The sequence below is a fragment of the Electrona antarctica genome, assembly GCF_951216825.1.
Source record: "Electrona antarctica genome assembly, chromosome: 17".
Taxonomy (NCBI): Eukaryota; Metazoa; Chordata; class Actinopteri; order Myctophiformes; family Myctophidae; genus Electrona; species Electrona antarctica.
Genome location: NC_136798.1, coordinates 4719909 through 4739411, shown reverse-complemented (window position 1 = coordinate 4739411; position 19503 = coordinate 4719909). Strand labels below are relative to the sequence as shown.

At 43.5% G+C, this 19503-nt stretch overlaps 1 protein-coding gene across 1 annotated transcript; it reads left to right on the top strand.

Moving 5' to 3' along the window:
- The first annotated feature begins 318 nt into the window (after positions 1–318).
- On the top strand, positions 319–18567 carry tdrd15 (tudor domain containing 15). Its single transcript, XM_079525955.1, has 6 exons — positions 319–511; positions 3450–3546; positions 9020–9073; positions 11627–17641; positions 17870–18015; positions 18109–18567. The coding sequence occupies exons 3-6, from the start codon at positions 9045–9047 to the stop codon at positions 18120–18122; spliced, it is 6204 nt and encodes a 2067-aa protein (XP_079382081.1). The 5' UTR covers positions 319–511; positions 3450–3546; positions 9020–9044; the 3' UTR covers positions 18123–18567.
- Positions 18568–19503: the final 936 nt, after the last annotated feature.

The window sequence follows — 19503 nt, the reverse complement described above, 5'->3', positions numbered from 1 at the left end:
GTCTATGAAGAGGAGTCCATATTTTTTTTTAAGAATATCTTTTCCATATTTAGAATCTGTGAATGTAGCTAATGTAATGCCCTGGAGTTCCAGGAGGTCCCCAGCTAAATGATAATTAGGAACCAAATGGACCCTTATAGGTATGTAACTCTGAGAGTGTACAAATGGAAACAAATGGACCCGTTATTCCATTTGTGCACTCTCAGAGTTAAAGTAACATTGATTTTAAAATATAAATTCAGAGATAGAAATGCCATTAAATGGGGGCTATAGTGGGGTTTTTTTTGTAATAATTACTGCGCTAGGATTATTTTTGTTTATTGTCATTATTGTGAGACACGACTGTCTATAAAGTCAGTCTTATTTTGGTGTCCTGTGGATCTTTGCAACAGGTGACACCAGGAAACCACCTCATTATCCTGCTACTCCACACACGGCTGGATGTAAATCATGCTGATGATGTAATGTTGTTACCGTTCAAGATAACTTCTGCACGAAAAAGAAAAGAAAGGTAGGTAGACACAAAATGTATTTCTGTAAACTTGTACACCATGAACAAATATACCCCTAGCGAATTGTTTCATGCATAAATATACAATTCGACGAAAAACAAAAACAAAAACCAAAAGAAAAACGAATAAATAAGTTTTAAGACTGATTACTAGTGTTGCGAGTTTGCGACGACCGGAGCCTGCAGACAGACAGCAGCACATGGGCATTACTTGACTAATTTTATCTGGCTACATTTATTACATTTACAGATCATTTTCTAACTTCGTTTATAATTGGTATCTTAGCTAACGCTGTCTTTATAGTATAGTCTGTTACTTTCATAGTTGTGTTGTCGGAAATGTCACTGCAGTCTGCAGGGCTGTTAACTGAAAAGTCAAAACGCATGCAGTCTGCAGAAGATGCATGGCGAAGTAAAAATAATACCATACCGGTTCACAAAGTGGGGTCCGTGGACCCCCAGGGGTCCTTGAGGGAGTTCCAGGGGGTCCCCAGCTAAATGATATAGTTTGGAACCAAATGGACCCTTATGGGTCTGTAACCCTGAGAGTGTACTCCTTCTGTATTGTTCAATAAAAAGCATTATAATCCGATCGCCGGCCACATTGTTTCCAGTTGTTTCACTATTATGCTTTCAACTACCTTAATAGTGACCCTATCGGTTGAGTGGTGTATTGCGCTCTGATACATTATAACTTTTTGAGAAAATTGGCCACCGGTCGGATTAAAATGCTTTTTATTGAACAATACGGAAGGCACGGGGGTGAGCACTTTATTTTACTAGACCAGTGGTTCCCAAAGTGGGGTCCAGCCCGTCCAGGGACCCCCAGGGGTCCTTGATAGAGTTCCAGTAACTCTGAGAGTGTACAAATGGAACCAAATGGACCCTTTAAGGGGCCATTTGGTTCCATTTGTACACTCTCAGTTAAATTAACATTGATTTTACAATATAAATTGGGGTCTCAGAGATAGAAATGCCATGATTAAATGGGGGGGCTGTAGACTAATGCATGTCAAACTGTGTGTCCTTGAAATTAAACGGGTTGAGAATCACTGAGCCGTAAAAATCTTCTCTTATAAGGGTCCCTGGCATATCTTCAAATGGGGGTCCACGCCACGGGCTAATTGGTGTCAAGAACCACTGTACTATACATTACCATTGTAAATGTAGCAGGGTGCGCAACAGATTGAAGTTCTGCCATGACACCTGAACCATGGCTAGACTTAATTTTCATGATTTATTAAAATGGCATATGTTCTTTACTGAAATGAGGGAAATCTTAAGAGATCAACAACCAGTTATGAAAGGCTATAGCCTATACAGTAATACAGCCTTTCATATCTTGACAAATACTATCGCATACAGTATACAGTTCGTATAGATTATCCAAATTGTGGAAGCACTGGTGGACCTGTCTGCATGTTAGACATTGAAATATTGATATTTTGATATACCACTTAAAGATTTCTTATATTATGTTTTTTATTTTTTCAGTATACATCTAAAGCAATCTCCAGCACAGTAAAAATGACAGTAAGAATAATAAACAATTGATCAATACAGTATAACATTATTGACAAAACAGAGACAAACACTAATAGGCCTACATCAGTGGTGGGCAACTGGCGGCCCGGGGGCCACATGCGGCCCCCACCTTCATTTAATGCGGCCCTCAGGTTAATGTCAGAATACTGATATAATATTGGTTTCAGCTGATTACAATTCCACAACATGCAAACATGACCCGCTTTAATTACTTCAGTCTAAATTAGTAGCTCAATGCTTCAACACAAGTATAATTAAAGGCATTTGAAATGAAAAATATTAATTTTCAGGATTCGGATTAAAAAAATAGCAAAAATTCAAGATTTCAATTCGAATATAGCAAAAATAGCCGATCTACAAAAGATCCGATCACCAGTTGTAGATCGGCTATTTTTGCGACGACCGTAATATATGGCCCTAGGGAGTGAGTGTTGAAATATAGTGGCCCTCTCCATTGTCAAAGTTGCCCACCGCTGGCCTACATTGTATACATCTTATCTAATCTTATACACTCATATTGATTTGACCTTTATGTTTTCACCAATCCTTGTACTGTAGGTGATCTACTACTATGTCTGCGCTAGGCCTATAGTTATTTCTTAGGGGTCAAGCCTGAAGGGGCGAAGACCCCTTATTGTTGTTGTACGTGTACAGTTTTTGCAGTTCTGTGTTGTTTTCCATAAAAAAAAACGTTTGAGTTTTGTAGCCTGGTTAACCACTCCCCTAGAAATTGCATTTCCATTCATTTGTGTGGGGTCCCATTTTGACCTGAGATCAGATTCTAAAAATGTCTTCTAAATCCTGACCTGTTCTGAAAAAGCTATGTCTCTGTCAGTCGTTCTTCGATTTTTCAAAAATAGCAGACCTACAAGCTCATAGCGCGCCACTCGGTGGCGCACTATGAGCTTGTAGATCTGCTATTTTTCAATAGCTAAAGCATAAAATGATGCTAACACCAAAAGGGGTTCCCGCCCAAAATGGGTTAATGTGTGGTTGGTTTGCGGGAGTATAGCGTTGAATCGGTATTCGGTAACAAAAGAAACGACGTCATCTCCAGTACCGGGAACCCATGGAACCTGATTCGTCAAAAGTCTCCAGTAAAGTCCAGTCTCCAACCTAATGGTTAATTTGGAAGATCACCCCTCTCTAATAACATTGGACTTGTTAGTCCTAATGTAGTCATTTAGTTATCATTGTAGTATCATCTAGTATCAAGCAGTATTTCACTACTAATTAGAAGACAGGCATTGCGTATAGCTTTTTTTGTTTTATGGCTTTGCCCCGTCTTATCGCTGCTCATAGCTATAATTGTCTTTGAATGTCTTCATCGACTCTCATAACCGTTACCTTGAATGTATATTTTATTTTGGTATCCTGTGGATCTTTGCAACAGGTGACGGGACACAACCTCCTGGCTCCACGCCGCTGCACAGCTGGATGTAATCATGCTGATGTAATGCTGTTGAAGAACTTCTGCATGACATACAAAGGTGGGCAAGTCATGAAATATATTTAAACGTTGTGAATGAAGTTCCGCCATGGCGCTTGTGAAGGACGAGCGTCATGTGAACCATGGCTAAACCTCTCCTAACCTCGCTTAACCAGGCTGTATACCTCTTGTAACGAAGACTCTGACTAGGACGTTGGGCTATATGATATATGACATGTTTAGTATGACAATCCCTATATTTGGGCCCGAGCCGACCTAGTGCTGATATCGATAGATATGGTAGAACCATATATGGATAGAACCATATATGGATAGATCTAACTGGCTTAGTCATCGTGACAAGCCTGGTCGGAGAATATATACAGGGTCGGCTTCAGGGAGAAGGCAGAAGTCAAAGCATCCTGGTTTAAGTTCTAACCGGACACCACTGCGGGGGTCCTAAGCTAAGTAATCAGCAATACAGCCTTGAGCTATTTTATATGGTCCTTCGAGCCGGATTAGGGCTTACCGCAGTAACGGGATGCTGAAGTCTTCCAGACACATACGAACCAAGGTATCTGGCTTTACAACCCATATACCTTGAGTAGCCAACCCCTGACTCAGTGGCAAGATTCTAACCAGATGGTAACCCAGTTGCCGCCAGAGTCTGAACACTCTGGCAGTCCTGGCTGCTCCGCAGGTGAGCAGCAGTATCTCGAAGTTGTGAGATCCACTCTGTTGCCGCCAGAGCATGAACGCTCTGGCAGTCCTGGCTGCTCCTTAGGTGAGCAGCAGCGTCTCGAAGCTGTGAGATCCACTCTGTTGCCAATAGAGCCACGCTCTGGCGGTCCTGGCTGCTCCTTAGGTGAGCAGCAGCGTCTCGAAGCTGTGAGACCCACCCAGTTGTCGCCGTCAGAGCATGAACGCTCTGTCGGTCCTGGCTGCTCCATAGGTGAGCAGCAGCGTCTCGAAGCTGTGAGACCCACCCAGTTACCAGAATCTGGATGCCAGAATCTCGGAGCCGTGAGACCTCCCCGGCCCTTGGAGTCAGAGAGCACTGGTGATGTGCAGGAAAGAGAGAGCACTGGTGATGTGCAGGTAAGAGAGAGCACTGGTGATGTGCAGAGCACTGGTGATGTGCAGGAAAGAGAGAGCACTGGTGATGTGCAGAGCACTGGTGATGTACAGGAGAGAGAGCAACCATTGACAGGGAACGCCCTTCATGGGTGGCATGTGATTTGATCTTGAGGTTTTTATGACCCACCGTAACATCAAAGGAAGAAAGCGCGAAGCTTGGACGCCCTCAATGGGGTGGCCTGAATGGCTGACGCTTGCTGTTCAAGCCTCAGTATGCTCGTATTGGGGTGGCCTGAGGGGTCTACTGTTCAAGCCTTCTTGATATGGTACAGATTTCCATGGGAAATCTGGGGGTGGCAATGAACGAAGGCTTTCACCTAGAGCTTCATGTGTCATCGTGTAACGAAGGCTTTCACCTAGAGCTTCTGGTGGATATCATGAGAGCATTGTCTGGACAGCATGATGATGCAAGGGCATCGGAGCTATATCAACCCTCCCATAGATGTTGGAGCAGTCGGAGGACGGCAGAGGCTTCGTTCACCGATAGGATATCGAGATGAAAGTGCAAGCTGACAGACCAGAAGTCCAGGTTCATAGGGACCGAAGTAGTCCAGCAAGGAGGCTGGACGGTCACTCTTGCAGAAATGACCATGAGCATAACCGGAGACGAACAGTCATCATGCATGGTACGGTAGTAGCACCCAATTCTGCCGATCGTACACCAAGTAACCAGCAAGACGGCAAGAAGCCGTAAGTCAGTACTGTAATAACGGCACACACCATCTTGGGGTATGCGGCAGGTTCAAACGACTGAGTTTAATGGCGAAACGAGATTTGATATGACAGATGAAGCTGTGTTATCAGCAATGGACGTCGTCATGCAGGCAAGAAACTGTAAACTACAGACTAGGAGTGAAATGTGGTGGAAGGCACCCTCTGGCTCTTCACAGTATTAATAGGAGCCGGACCCGGTTGAACCGGAGAGCAGATGAACCCTTGCGGAACCCTAGGACACCTAAGATCGAGACGGGACAGGATTTACAAGAGGAATTACCGCAGCCAGCAATCTTGACTATAGCAGGAGAGTCCTTGCATGTGGGCTATCCACCGCCTAAAGGGAGAAATGTCATGTTAAAGGTGTGCAAAGTTCTAATTTGCAATTGTGGCAAAGTAATGGAAGTATATGCAGTTCTGGATGATGGTTCGGGGCGAACCATTTTGTTACACACAGTTGTCAAGCAGGTCGGATTGAGGGGTCAACCTGAAGAGTGGCGTATCAGAATCATGAGAGATCTTCAAGTTTTGCACGGGGTGGCTGTATCTTCCGAGGTATCTCCTGCCGTACAGCCAAACCAAGTCATCCTATACTACCTTGGCGGATCTTGTTAAGGATACTGTGACGCATCAAGTTGGGTCACCCTCCCCCGAGCCTACAGCCGACGAGTATCAGAAAGCTGAGTTGGCCCTGGTTAAGCAGATCCAGGATGACTGTTTCGCCAGTGAGACTACCCAACTGGCTTCGGGAAAGGCATTAGCTAAGAATAGCAAACTAATCACGCTCTGTCCGGAGTTCGACAGTACTACCCAGCTCATTCGGGTAGGGGGACGACTTCGCCATAGTGAACTTTTGGACCCAGACGCGATACATCCCATCGTACTTGACCCCAAGCATGCGATTACCAAGTTGATTATCAAGGACTACGACGAGAAACTGCGTCATGCAGGACCAGAGCGAGTGTTTGCTGAAATCAGACGAAAGTATTGGATACTGAGAGGAAGAGAGGCCGTTAAACGATATCAGCGAGGTTGTACTGGGTGTCGCACTTGGCGAGGGACTCCAAACATCCCCAGGATGGCTGATTTACCTCCTGCAAGATTACGTATCCACAAACCAGCATTTTACTCTACAGGAGTAGATTGTTTCGGGCCATACTTCGTTAAAGTAGGACGCAGGAGGGAACGACGCTGGGGGATCATCTTCAAATGCATGACGACTCGTGCAGTCCACATTGATCTTCTCTGCAGTCTGGACACGGATTCTTATCTGATGGCATTAAGACGTTTCATTGCGCGTCGAGGAAAACCATTCGAAATATTGTCCGATCAAGGAACGAACTTTAAAGGAGGGGTGCGTGAGCTGGAGGAAACATTTATGACCCTTCAACCTGAAATTAAGGCACAGTTGGCCAAGCAGCAAATTAAATTTGTATTCAATCCGCCCAGCGCACCTCATTTCGGAGGTTGTTGGGAGAGGGAAATCCGATCTCTCAAGCAGGCCTTGCAAGTAACATTGGGTGCTCAAACAGTGTCAGAAGAGGTTCTGCGTACAGTTCTGGTTGAGGTGGAAGGGATTCTGAACTCCAAACCTTTAGGTTATACCTCATCGGATGTAGCTGATCCCGACCCTGTGGCACCCAACATCCTCCTCATGGGGAGGCGAGATGCGTCATTACCGCAAGTTCAATATGATGAGTCAGACATGTTGGGAAGGAAAAGATGGAGACATAGTCAAATACTGGCGGATCACTTCTGGATACATTTCTTGAGGTATTACCTACCTAACCTTCAGGTACGGCAGAAGTGGCAAAAGGAGACGACGAATATTCAGATTGGAGTTCCGGTGATGATCGTGGATCCACAGCTACCTCGGGCCCTTTGGCCTATTGGAAGGATTTCCCAGACTATTTCTGGTGCGGACGATAGGATTCGAACGGTAGAAGTGAAGGTTGGAGATCGGACCTACCTGCGACCAGTGGCTCGAGTAATCAGTCTTGCTGCCTTCAACTAACTAAATTGAATGGCTTGGGCCCACATCACCGGTGTAGCTGCTGGGGATAGCATAGCGACTGGGGCTACATCTATCTTCCGAGGTATCTCCTGCCGTACAGCCAAACCAAGTCAATAATATTGAGGGAGCATTGATCGCCAAATAGCTTGGATTGTGAGCATACACAGATCGTCAGCAGACTAATGGAGAGAGATTAACATCTTTGAGAGCCTCCCTTGCTGGATAACTACCAGGCCTGGCCTGTTAGAACCTAGCCGAAAGAAAGGACAATTGTCTGAGTCTTCTGGATGCGGTATAGATTTCAACGTGAAATCTGGGGTGGCTGTAACGAAGACTCTGACTAGGACGTTGGGCTATATGATATATGACATGTTTAGTATGACAATCCCTATATTTGGGCCCGAGCCGACCTAGTGCTGATATCGATAGATATGGTAGAACCATATATGGATAGAACCATATATGGATAGATCTAACTGGCTTAGTCATCGTGACAAGCCTGGTCGGAGAATATATACAGGGTCGGCTTCAGGGAGAAGGCAGAAGTCAAAGCATCCTGGTTTAAGTTCTAACCGGACACCACTGCGGGGGTCCTAAGCTAAGTAATCAGCAATACAGCCTTGAGCTATTTTATACCTCTCGTTCCCACCATACACAAACCTCCGGAGAATAGGTTAATCTGTCGTTATGTACAACGATATTGCACTGAAGGCGCTCTCGCCTTCAGGAGCCCGACCTGCGCTCAGGTCAAGGTGGCACCTTTGCACCCTCTGTATGAAAACTGTAATCTCACGTCACCAGGCTTTCCACTTCGGAGGAAAGCCTGGTCTGTGTTACAAAATTGCCGTGTGAACCGGTCTGGAGCGGATGATATCGTTACGTCATGTTGTAGTATTGTTTTGTAGTCATCAGGCAGGAACCATCATCTGGAACTTCCTTTCCCTCAAACCGGAAGAACAACAATAAAAGCTCTCGTAGCCTGCAGCTTTTATTGAGAAAAATCGGTTTGAGGGAAAGGAAGTTCCAGATTGATGGTTCCTGCCTGATTGCTACAAAACAATGACTACAACATGACGTAGCGATATAATCCGCTCCCAACCGGATCATAAACCCGAAAAGGAATGCTGCCCAGGATAATGAAACTGTACCTCTGCATTCTTTTGTTGCAAACTGTTAATAAAGTATTAACTCAATCTATAATAATATGCATGTGTGTACTGTACGCACGTGTTCATGGAAGATCTTCAATGACTGACAGCCTACCACAGGCCAGTTTAGCTTTTTAGTTTTTTTTATACAATTTAATAAATGTATTCTTAAATTAATCACCCCTCACTTTATTGCCCACAAGGGAAATTTGTCTTGGGCTTACACGCCTGCTACATACCAAAACATACAATGCGAAAGCCTATGTTTTCAGACATTATATGAACAAAAAGCTAATATAGTTGAAGGACACATTTGAAGTGTTTTCTTTTGTCAGGACTGGAGCCTATTATCTCTTGCATGTAAGGAATGCAAATATTAAGACATAAATTCCAGTCCCCCATGGTTTCCTTCTTGCTGCTGAATTTGTTCTTGTGGCACATGGGATGTGGATGAAAACATGAAATGTTGTTGCTTTGAGTGATTTTTTTGTCTACTATACTTATACATTATTTATTTTCAGAAACCCAAGATTACCAGCTGCTGCCATGTTGTCCAGTTTGAGTTCAGTCCAAAAGTGAGTACAAGAATGTAGCCTACAAGTTTTTCCTGGCTTGGTCTTTGGCAATGTTTGGTGATGTTACCTGATGTTTGGTGATGTTACCTGATGTTTGGTGATGTTACCTGATGTTTGGTGATGTTACCTGATGTTTGGTGATGTTACCTGACAGCTCACCGACCAGCATATAATTTATGCCAGTGGTTCCCAAACTTTTTCATGTGAAGGACCCCCAAATTGACACTAATTAGCCCACGGACCCCCATAAGAGAAGATTGTTACGGCAGTGATTGTGTAATTCTCAACCATTTTAATTTCAAGGACCCCCAGTTTGACATGAATTAGTCTACGGACCCCCATTTAATGGTATTTCTATCTCTGGGACATCCAATTTATATTGTAAAATCAATGTTTATTAATTTAACTCTAAGAGTGTACAAATGGAATCAAATGGACCCAGACCCAATAAGAGTCCATTTGATCGCCAAATGGGGGGGGGGGGGGGGGGGGGGGGGGGGGTTGCCAAATTTTGGGGGTTTTTGCAACTGAATGGCTGGAAAATGAAAATAAGAGTTTACATAGTACACATAGTGCATGCATAAACATTCCTTAATGATTATATCTGGTTTCAGTATTCATTTATGATATATTTTCTCTATTATTACGGTTATTTTTGCAGTCAGTTTGTATTGGTGGCAGTACACCCAGGGTGTACTGCTTGCGTTTAAATCAAAGTATTTCCACAGTTTAACAACTTTTCACTGTTGGTGCAGCTTTCTGTCTCTGCTGATCTCTCTCTGAGAGAAAGAAGGGAGACTAGAGCCTAATTTATAGCTTGTAGGTCTACCATGCTTTTAAAACGTTTTGGCAAAAAATATCATAGTCCTGGATTATTGCGACCATAGGTCACAGATTACTATGAAAATCTGCAAAACCAGTCAGTCAGTCCGTCTGTCACACCCCACCCGTCCTTCCTCTTCGATGTCTCCCTTTTGACTGATACCTGTCCATTCAAACTGTAGACGGGCCCACCCCAAAGGTTATTAGCGCAGCCGGCGGAAAAAAGAGTTCTCAACAGAATAATACAAGCATAAATAACTGCATGAAGCTGAACATGTTGAAGTTTGAACTAGATTTCTAGCACACCGTATGTGGAAATAGTTAGATGCCAAAACAATGCTTGTCATTTGTAACCATGTTATACTAATTGAAAACACATACATGACTGATTTCTAATATTTTCTTTTAATTAAAAAAAATTAAATTAATAAGAGAAAGTAATTGACAAAATATGGCACTCACACCACACAGACAACTTGAAAGCGATGAAAAGACAGAGAGACCTGTTTATGCAAAACCTGTTGCACTCATTGTCAAAGTAAAGTACCCGTTGTACCTGCCTGTCTTTGCCCGTTTGAGATGATGAGATTCAATTTATTGTCAATGTACAGTACAAGTACAGCACAGCGGAAAGTATTTTCGCATCTCACCAAAGTGCAAACATGTCAGTAAGGAGGAGGATACATTAATTACAGTAGTATAGTAGTAACAGTAGATATGGGCTGAGCAGTAGTCATTTAAATAAAATAAATAAGGATATGAGAAGGGGAGAAAAAAACCGCATAATATAAAAAATCACACCCGTGTGAACTGAGTGGTGTAAGGCAGGGGTGCCCAGACTTTTTGTACTTGAGAGCTACTTTCAAAATGACCAGCTCAACAAGATCTACCCACCTTTTTTGGTGGGTAGATCTCAATGCTGAAAATAGTTAAACATTTTACCTGAGGGGGCTTTGGAAAAGCGGAGCTGGAGTTACATAACATGACAAACACACTTAAAGGGGGGAAATGGAAATAGTTTTAGTTTTTTGTGATGTTTGCCCTTTTTGATGTCTATCAATCAAGTCACCTTAATTAATTCAAGTGTCAGATGCCACATTATATATTATTTTATTTAAATGATATATGTTTTAGGGACATGTCATGTGATCTACCTGCACAGCCTTTGTGATCTACTGGTAGATCGCGATCTACCTTTTGGGCACCCCTGGTGTAAGGTCTTATAAAGAAAAAACAAATTAATGGCAGATGTACAAATTAATGGCAGAGTGTACAAATGGAACCAAATGGACCCTAACGGGACCATTTGATTCCATTTGTACACTCTCAGAGTTAAATTAACATTGATTTTACAATATAAATTGGGGGTCCCAGAGATAGAAATGCCATTAAATGGGGGTCTGTAGACTAATATGCATGTCAAACTGGGGGTCCTTGAAATTAAACTGGTTGAGAATAGAGCCATACAAATCTTCTTATTAATGGGGGTCCCTGGAATATCTTTCCAAAGGGTGGTCCGTGGGCTAATTAGTGTCAATTTGGGGGTCCTTGACATGAAAAAGTTTGGGAACCACTGTTCTAAATGCTTACATACTGTTCTTAATGCTTACATACTGTTCTAAATGCTTACTTACTGTATTAAGAAAATGAGGTTAGATGCAAATGTATTTCTGCATCCCTAGTATAGACAAGTCTCACCTATGTATAACTTGGAAGTACTTGTATCTACAGGTCTCCGGAGTCAAGAGAATCTGCACCATGCACTCTCTGGCCAGTAGACCTCAAGCTGACACATCTTGACACATCTAACGAAACCCTGATACACTTCCAGGCACAGTACCTAACTGTATGTGAACTGGATTATAACATCCTGCAAGTGGAAATACAAAATACACCAAAGTCAAAGGCCACAGTAAACGTAGAGGACCTTTGCCTAGTAGAAGATGTGATATCAGCCCACTGGCACAGAGGGAGAGTACAGAACATACAGGGAGATGTGTTCGATGTGTTCCTTATTGACCACGGAAATGTGCTGAGTGTCGGCATAGACCACATGTCCTCCTGCTCGGATGATCTATTCATCCTTCCTCCCAAGATAGTCTGTGGCTTTTTTGCAAATGTGCTTCCCCTTCAAGACCACTGGGATCCTGTACTAGAGAAGTACTCGTTACACCTGGTTGGGACAAGTGTCAGAGGATACATCCATGCCCTCCTGCCCCACAAGATCCTCATACTGGAAGTCCCTGACATTAATAAGGAACTAATTAAGCTGGGTTTTGGGAAGCACGTGGACACAAACACTTTCCTTCTCTTGGTTGAGATCCTTGCACATGTGCCACTCAAACAAAGTGTCGAGCCAGTCCCAGATTTGTTGATTGACAAGCCATGTGGACAGAAAACCTGCCAGGGATTTGAAGATATTCAGTCCTTCTGTGGACCTAGACTGAGTGCTGGAACAGTTGTCAAAGTGCGAGTGACTTCTGCAGTGAAGCCTTGGCTTTTTTACTGTCAGGCAAACAACATGACAGCGGATCTACAGGCATTGTCAGAGAAGTTGGCTGTAACCCATGAGTCCAGAAGCATTGATCCAAGTCAGGCACCATCAGCACACCTGGGGCTACTCTGCTCTGTCAAAGGCAGACACGAGAAGTGGCATAGAGGATTTGTGCGCTTTCTCCCCGTACAGTCTCATGTACGAGTGCTATTTGTTGACTATGGATTCTATGAATCTGTCCCAGTTGAGAATATCCACAGGCTGCCTCCTGAATTCCTTTCCATGCCCATAATGGCTTTCCCGTGCTCCCTCTCCTGCTTGAACGAGACAAATGAAGCAGTAACGGCACGTCAGCTGAGTTTCCTCAAGGAAGGCTTGCTTGGAAGAGTATTGGTCACAGAAATCAAAGGGTTTGATGAAGAGCAGAATCTTTATTCTGTCACTGTGCTAAACACGGAAGAAGATTGTATCATGAGCGAACCAAAGTCAGTCGAACTGAACAATGTACCAGTGTTTGACAGTGATCAAATGTTACCAGAGGGTGGTTATTTGTTCTATGAGTCTTGCATGGCTCGAACCTTGGAGATTACAGCTCAAACCGAGGAGATACAGGTTGACACTGTATTTGAAGGGTATCTGGAAGCTTCCCAGAACCCGAACGACTTCTCAATTAGAACACAAAGACGCAATCATGATTTTGAAGTGATGATGGAAAATATAGCCGATCACTTCAGTCAAAGGAAACTGCCGGATGATGTACTGGAGGATCCTGAGATAGGTGCATACTGCTTTGCAATGTATGAGAAGGACATGCATTTCTACAGAGCTATAGTGATCGACATTCTTGAACATGGAGCTGAGGTGCTTTTCATTGATTTTGGGAACATTGAGAAAGTGCCTGACATACTGATAAAAAAGATTCCAGAGAAGTTTGCTAGAGAACCAGCATTTGCCATCAGATGTGGTCTGGTCAATGTCATTCCTAAGGATGAAGTCTGGACCCAGCCCACTGTAGAGGTCTTCAGACGAGCTGTGACAAATAAAGCTCTGCAGGTTCAGGTTGTCCACATGAGAAAGGGCAAGCTTATCGTTAATCTCCATGAGAAGGGACATGAAAACGGTGTCAGTATCAGTGAACTTCTCATCACTTCAGAGAATGCAGACTACTGCAGAAGCACTCCTTTGGAATCTAACATGGAGACTGAAACAACGGCAGGGAAAAAGACAAACCAGATGCATAGTTTGACCCAAACAAATACCTTGAACAAGAACACCACACAGTGTGAGCAGAAGCATGATGACTGGGAGGCTGAGGAAGTCAACACAGCAGTTCCACTGAAAAACGGCACTCCAGCAACTCTGATGACGCAAACTCCAGCAGCATTCAAACCATGTACGTTTAAGCCTGGTTCTGACTTTGCTGTCTGTTGCTCTCACATAAACTCTCCGTCAGATTTCTGGTGCCAACTGCTGGACAGGGTTCCCGACTTGGACAAGCTGATGAATGAGATTCAGCAGTTTTACGAATCTCAAACAATTCCGGTCCAACCATATGTTTTATGTTGTGTTGCCAAGTCACCTGATGATGGGAGATGGTACAGGGCCTGGATTGCAAGAAAGCAGGGTAATGTTGCAAAAGTGGTTCTCGTTGACTATGGCAAGACTATTCATGTTAAGGAGAGCAGTCTTCAGACGATTCTACCACAGCACCTTGAACTGGAATCCCAGGCTTTCAGATGTAGCCTATACAATCTGATTGAACCTATTGACTCTAAGAGCTTCAGTGTTTGGAGCATAGCGGCATGCAACTCACTGAAGAACTTTGTGCAAGTCAACACTGATGGCCTAAGATGTGAAATTGTCTCTCTCCTGATGGTGATAAACAATGGGCTGTGCAATGTTGTAGACCTCTACAATGCTCAAACTAAACTGAGCATAACAAAGAGTTTTGTGGAACAGGGCCTGGCGAGAGAAGTGAAAATCTCAACTATGGATCCGGCATCTGTATGTCCTGTTTCATTCACCTACTCATCATTGAACCTCCGTGCTGGGAGTGAGGAACTAGTCTATGTCACTCATGTGGACAGTCCATGGGAAATGTACTGCCAACTTGACAAAAACACTGAAGAGATTGAAGGAATTCTAGAGATGGCCTCAGTGGAAACTGATGCGTTGACGCAAAACGAAGAGTCTCCAGGCAAATTGTGCATGGCCAAATACTTTGATGGAAAATTGTACAGGTGTGTAGTACAGCCTGGTCAGTCACCACTGCATCACACGGTTTTCTTTGTCGACTTTGGAAATACGCACATAACTGAAAAGATCAATGTCAGGCCAATACCCAGAAATTCCAATGCATTGCTCTACTCACCTATGCAAGCTGTGAAATGCAGCCTCGCCCAAATTCAAAAAGGAGAGATGTATGCAGATGTAAAGCAATGGTTTGAGGAAACTATACTCAACAAGCCACTGAGAGCTGTTGTAGGTGGAAAGAGTGAAGATGGGTCATTTATCGTTGAGCTGTTTGATGGTGATCTACACATAAACAAGAAGGTGAAAGAGATGATCGCCAGTGTGACACCTAAACCAGAGATGCCTGTGAGCACAGACAATACAGACAAGACGCCTAGAGCGAATAAAAGAAAGGACTTAAAAACAGAAGACAATAACCATCATTGCCAACAGCATAAGAAGAGGCCATGTGCCTCTAGACATTCTGATGTCCGGAGCACATGCAACAAGGGAAAAGTAAAGCAGGGTGACGCAAGTACATCAGAGCAGAAACCATGCAAAGCCGAAATGCCTAAATACGCCAAAAAAACATGTCACAGGAACAAAGAAAAACAGAGCAGTGTTCCAATGCAATCCCAGCCAAAGGAGACAGAAGAGAACCAAAATAAGCAATGTGATAGAGACATTACACCAGAACAGCAGCAATGCCAAGACATGCCTACATGCAATACATCTGAACAGCAACCATGCCAAGCCGAAATGTCTACATGCATTATACCAGAACAGCAATCATGCCAAGCCAAAATGCCTACATGCATTATACCAGAACAGCAACCATGCCAAGGAGAGATGCCTACATGCATTTCACCAGAACAGCAACCATGCCAAGAGAAAATGCCTAACCTTTACACTCTACCCGACAAAGTGGCAGTAGGTTTAAGGGCTCTGTGTTATGTCTCCCACATTGACGCAGCCGACAGCTTTTTCCTCCAGGTGCAAGAGGATGAACCGGCTCTCCTAAAGTTTGGTGAATACCTAAACTCTGATACAGTCAGAGATTCACTGAAAGCTGTGACAGTAGATTTGACAATAAATGACCTTATTCTGGCAGAGTACGAAGAGGATGGTGCTTTGTACCGCGCTGTTGTTAAGGGCTACGAAACAAGTAGTCGTGTTAAAGTTCAGTTTGTGGACTATGGCAACTCTGCAGAAGTGGCAAAGGAGAAGATCTACTACATGACAGCAGACTGTCTGTCTCGGCCTAGATTCAGCATAGCATGTTCCCTAGTAGATCAATCCACCTATGATTCTGATTCTGATTCCTCTTTCACAGAGGATGTGATGGGAAAACCTCTCATGGTTGATTTTGTTGGTCAGTTTGGTGCTCAGTGGGAAGTTGAATTTGAAATTAGTGATGGAAAAACTCATCCAGTTGCACTTGAAGCAACTGCTGATAAAGAGATTGATATGGAAATGGAGATCCCTGCTGTCTCCATGAATTCAGTTAAAATGGAAATACACACAGGCTGTGACCAAAGCTCATTCACCGTTGAACAGGAAACGATTCAGTCAAGAGCTGAATCTGACAAAGTAATACTGCCCGCCGAAGGTGAGAAACCGGTGCTGGAGTCTCAACATGCAAAACAATCAGCTGAGCATGATTTAGACACCTACAACCAGAATCCCAGTCAAACACAGACTACAAACACACATGATCCTGAGAGTGCTGCAAAGGCAAATAAGACCACTGAATCATCTGTTGAAGCTGAGGAAGATATTGCACATCTGATCTATCAACCTAGAGAGACAGAAGATGTAACAATTCTATCTGTCCTTCCTAATGGCGAGTTTTGTGTGAGACTAATTAAGACAGCTGACATGTTCACTTCATTGGAAAGACGCATAGCTGAAAGTCTACAGAAGTGTGGCATGGTAGCTGAGGGGAATATCAGAAAAGGACTCTGTTGCTTATTGAGCACAGACAGGGACAACCAGTGGTACAGAGGAACTGTTCAGCATGTGAACCAGGGCATATGTTCAGTGTACCTTATGGACCACGGAATTACAGAAGATGTCACTTTCGGTTCCCTCAGAGAGTTGGATGATGACCTTGCACAAATCCCCGGCCTGGCAGTGAGGTGTAAATTGAGCAGCCTCGGCCTCCCTATGGCAAAGGACCGTTGCAACGAATGTCAGGAAACACTCAAAGCGATGAAAGGCAAGGTTCTAAAGCTGGTGTTTGCGTCCTACTCTAAAGATGATAACCTTTGGAAGGTTGAAATTGTCATGAATGAATTGTTCATTCAGCAGATATTGGGCATAAGCTCCCAGCAACATACTGAAGAAGAGATGAGTCCTCCCATGGAAACTCGCAAAATGATGGCGAGAGCAGATACAGAATCCAGCGTAGACCCTGGCCCTGCTCAGCAACTGATCTTTGCCCCTATCAATCTAAACCAGGTATACTGTGGCTTTGCTGCTGCAGTGACAACCCCCTTTCAGTTCAGCGTGGTCCTAGAGGACTTGCAGCTCACCATGGACATGGTGTCTGCCATTCTAGATGACCTCGCTGAGGAGATCTCCCCTCTTCCCAAGGCCCACCTTGTACCCGGCTCCTGCTGCCTGGTGAGATCGGACAACAAGTGGTGCAGAGCTGAAGTCATAAGTGCCGACGCCACGGTTGTCGCAAACCTAGTGGATTATGGCCACTGCACAATCATGGCATACGAAGACCGTAGCAAGCTGAAGAGACTTCCAGAGAAACTAACGAGACTACCGAAGGTGACATACCCATGTGTCCTGAGTGGAGTGGAACCAGTTGGAGTGGGGAGGCAGTGGACAGATGAGGCGCTGGTGTTCTTCCAGGAGTGTTTGTACCAGAATGCCCTCCAGATTCTCTTTAGGGCATTTGTGCCAGAAACACACTGGGAGGTGGACATCCTGACAGGAGGCGTCCATGTTGCCAAGAAGCTGGTTGATGCTGGACATGCTTCCTACATAGATGTGATGCTAAGAGAGAGGTACAAAATTATTCTCTTATTTGTCAAGTTTATTATTCTTTTATATTGTGCATGGCATATTTCATTACTTACTAGAAAGTGAAGCATTTTAGGATACACTTTTACTTTCCAGCGCATTAAACTGCAGTCACAAGCTGCAGAAACATGAACAGTATTTGTAGTGGAAGCATTTCCCAATTTCTTCGCACTACTGAAGTATCCTAACTCTGGTACCATGACATCACACAGGTTCCAAGAACAGAGTGACTGTACAGTCCCTCCTCAGAGTACCACGGGCAACCCCTCCTCACAGCACCGTGGTCTGGTAGAGGCGGATGATGGAATCACCAGACGAGAAACGCCAGAGGACCACAATCTAACCTCTGCATCTAAATGTATGTTCAGTTTTAATATGCATGCCTTTTAGTTGATTAGAAATAAACTGTACGTGGAAGTTACTGATTTTAACTTTTCTTCCCCTCTAAAAGGTGTCCTGATGTGAGGCTGCTGTAGGTTGGTGCCCTGTACCAAGGGGACTCTCCCCTCTAAAAGGTGTCCTGATGTGAGGCTGCTGTAGGTTGGTGCCCTGTACCAAGGGGACTCGTGAAGAAGCTTCAGAAGAACATTGTACATATTTCTTTGTGATAGTTGTTTGTGTGAAGTGAATGTATATCTCATATTTTACTTAGTTTTCAGTAGTACAATTCTTTTAATTTGTTTTTATTAGCACATTCTTGTAACTGTTGTTAAGACTACAAGTATTTTCACTTTCACTTATTTTTGCATTGCAATTGAAAAATATGAAGAACATATTATTTTTTTTATACATTTTTGAAGTTGTACTACTTTTTGGATTAATATGCTACAGTAAATGTAGACCTTTGGCTGTGTTAAGTCCATTTTAGAGACTACATAACTTGTGTAGACTTGTGTTGAATACAAAGTAATTTGAAAACGGATATCGGTTATTCTTACCATTTCACCAAGCACATTTCCAGGCACCTTGATTCAGTCAATCAAAAAGGACTTAACCCATTTTGGGCGGGAACCCCTTTGGTGTTTCAAGCATTCTGTTTTACTTTAGCTATTGAAAAATAGCAGATCTACAAGCTCATAGCGCACCACCGAGTGGCGCGCTATGTACTTGTAGGTCTGCTATTTTTGAAAAATCGTAAAAATGCGGCACAAATCTTTGAATAGGTATATATTCTTTCAGAGCGAACGTTTTTTTTTATTTCGACGTCAGGACTAAATGGCTTAAAGCTGCAATTGGGAACTTAATTATAACCGATCTGTATCGTAGTACATGTAATTATGCAATATTACTAGCACATGCAGTGGTCCCGACTCCCGACCCCCCAGGCTAAACGACCATCTATCAGGATATTTTAGAGCACTTTGTGCTTCAATATGTTTGTCAAGCTTTATGGAGATGCTGATTTTCATTTCCAGCTTGATCTGGTGGCAACTGCCCTGATCTGGCACCTGCCCAGTGCCAAAACTACTAGTAACTGATGTACTACTGAACATGGAATTACGGTGCTTAACTGACGAGCCAACTGGCCTGACCAAAACCTCACAGAGAATCTATGTTGTATTGTCAAGAGGAAGGTGTGAGACTCAACAATACAAATTAACTTACAGCTGTTATCAAAGCAAACCTGGGCTTCCATAACACCAACAGTACCACAGGCTGATCGCCTCCATGCCACGCCACATTGATGAAATCATTTGTTCAAAAAGTATTGACTGCATACATTGATATACTATTCAGATGGCCGACATTTCTGGTTAAAAGAAAAATCATTTTTTTTAGTGGTCTCGTAAAATATTTTGGGATAGGATTTTTTTTAATTTTCATGAGCTGTATGCCATAATCAAGA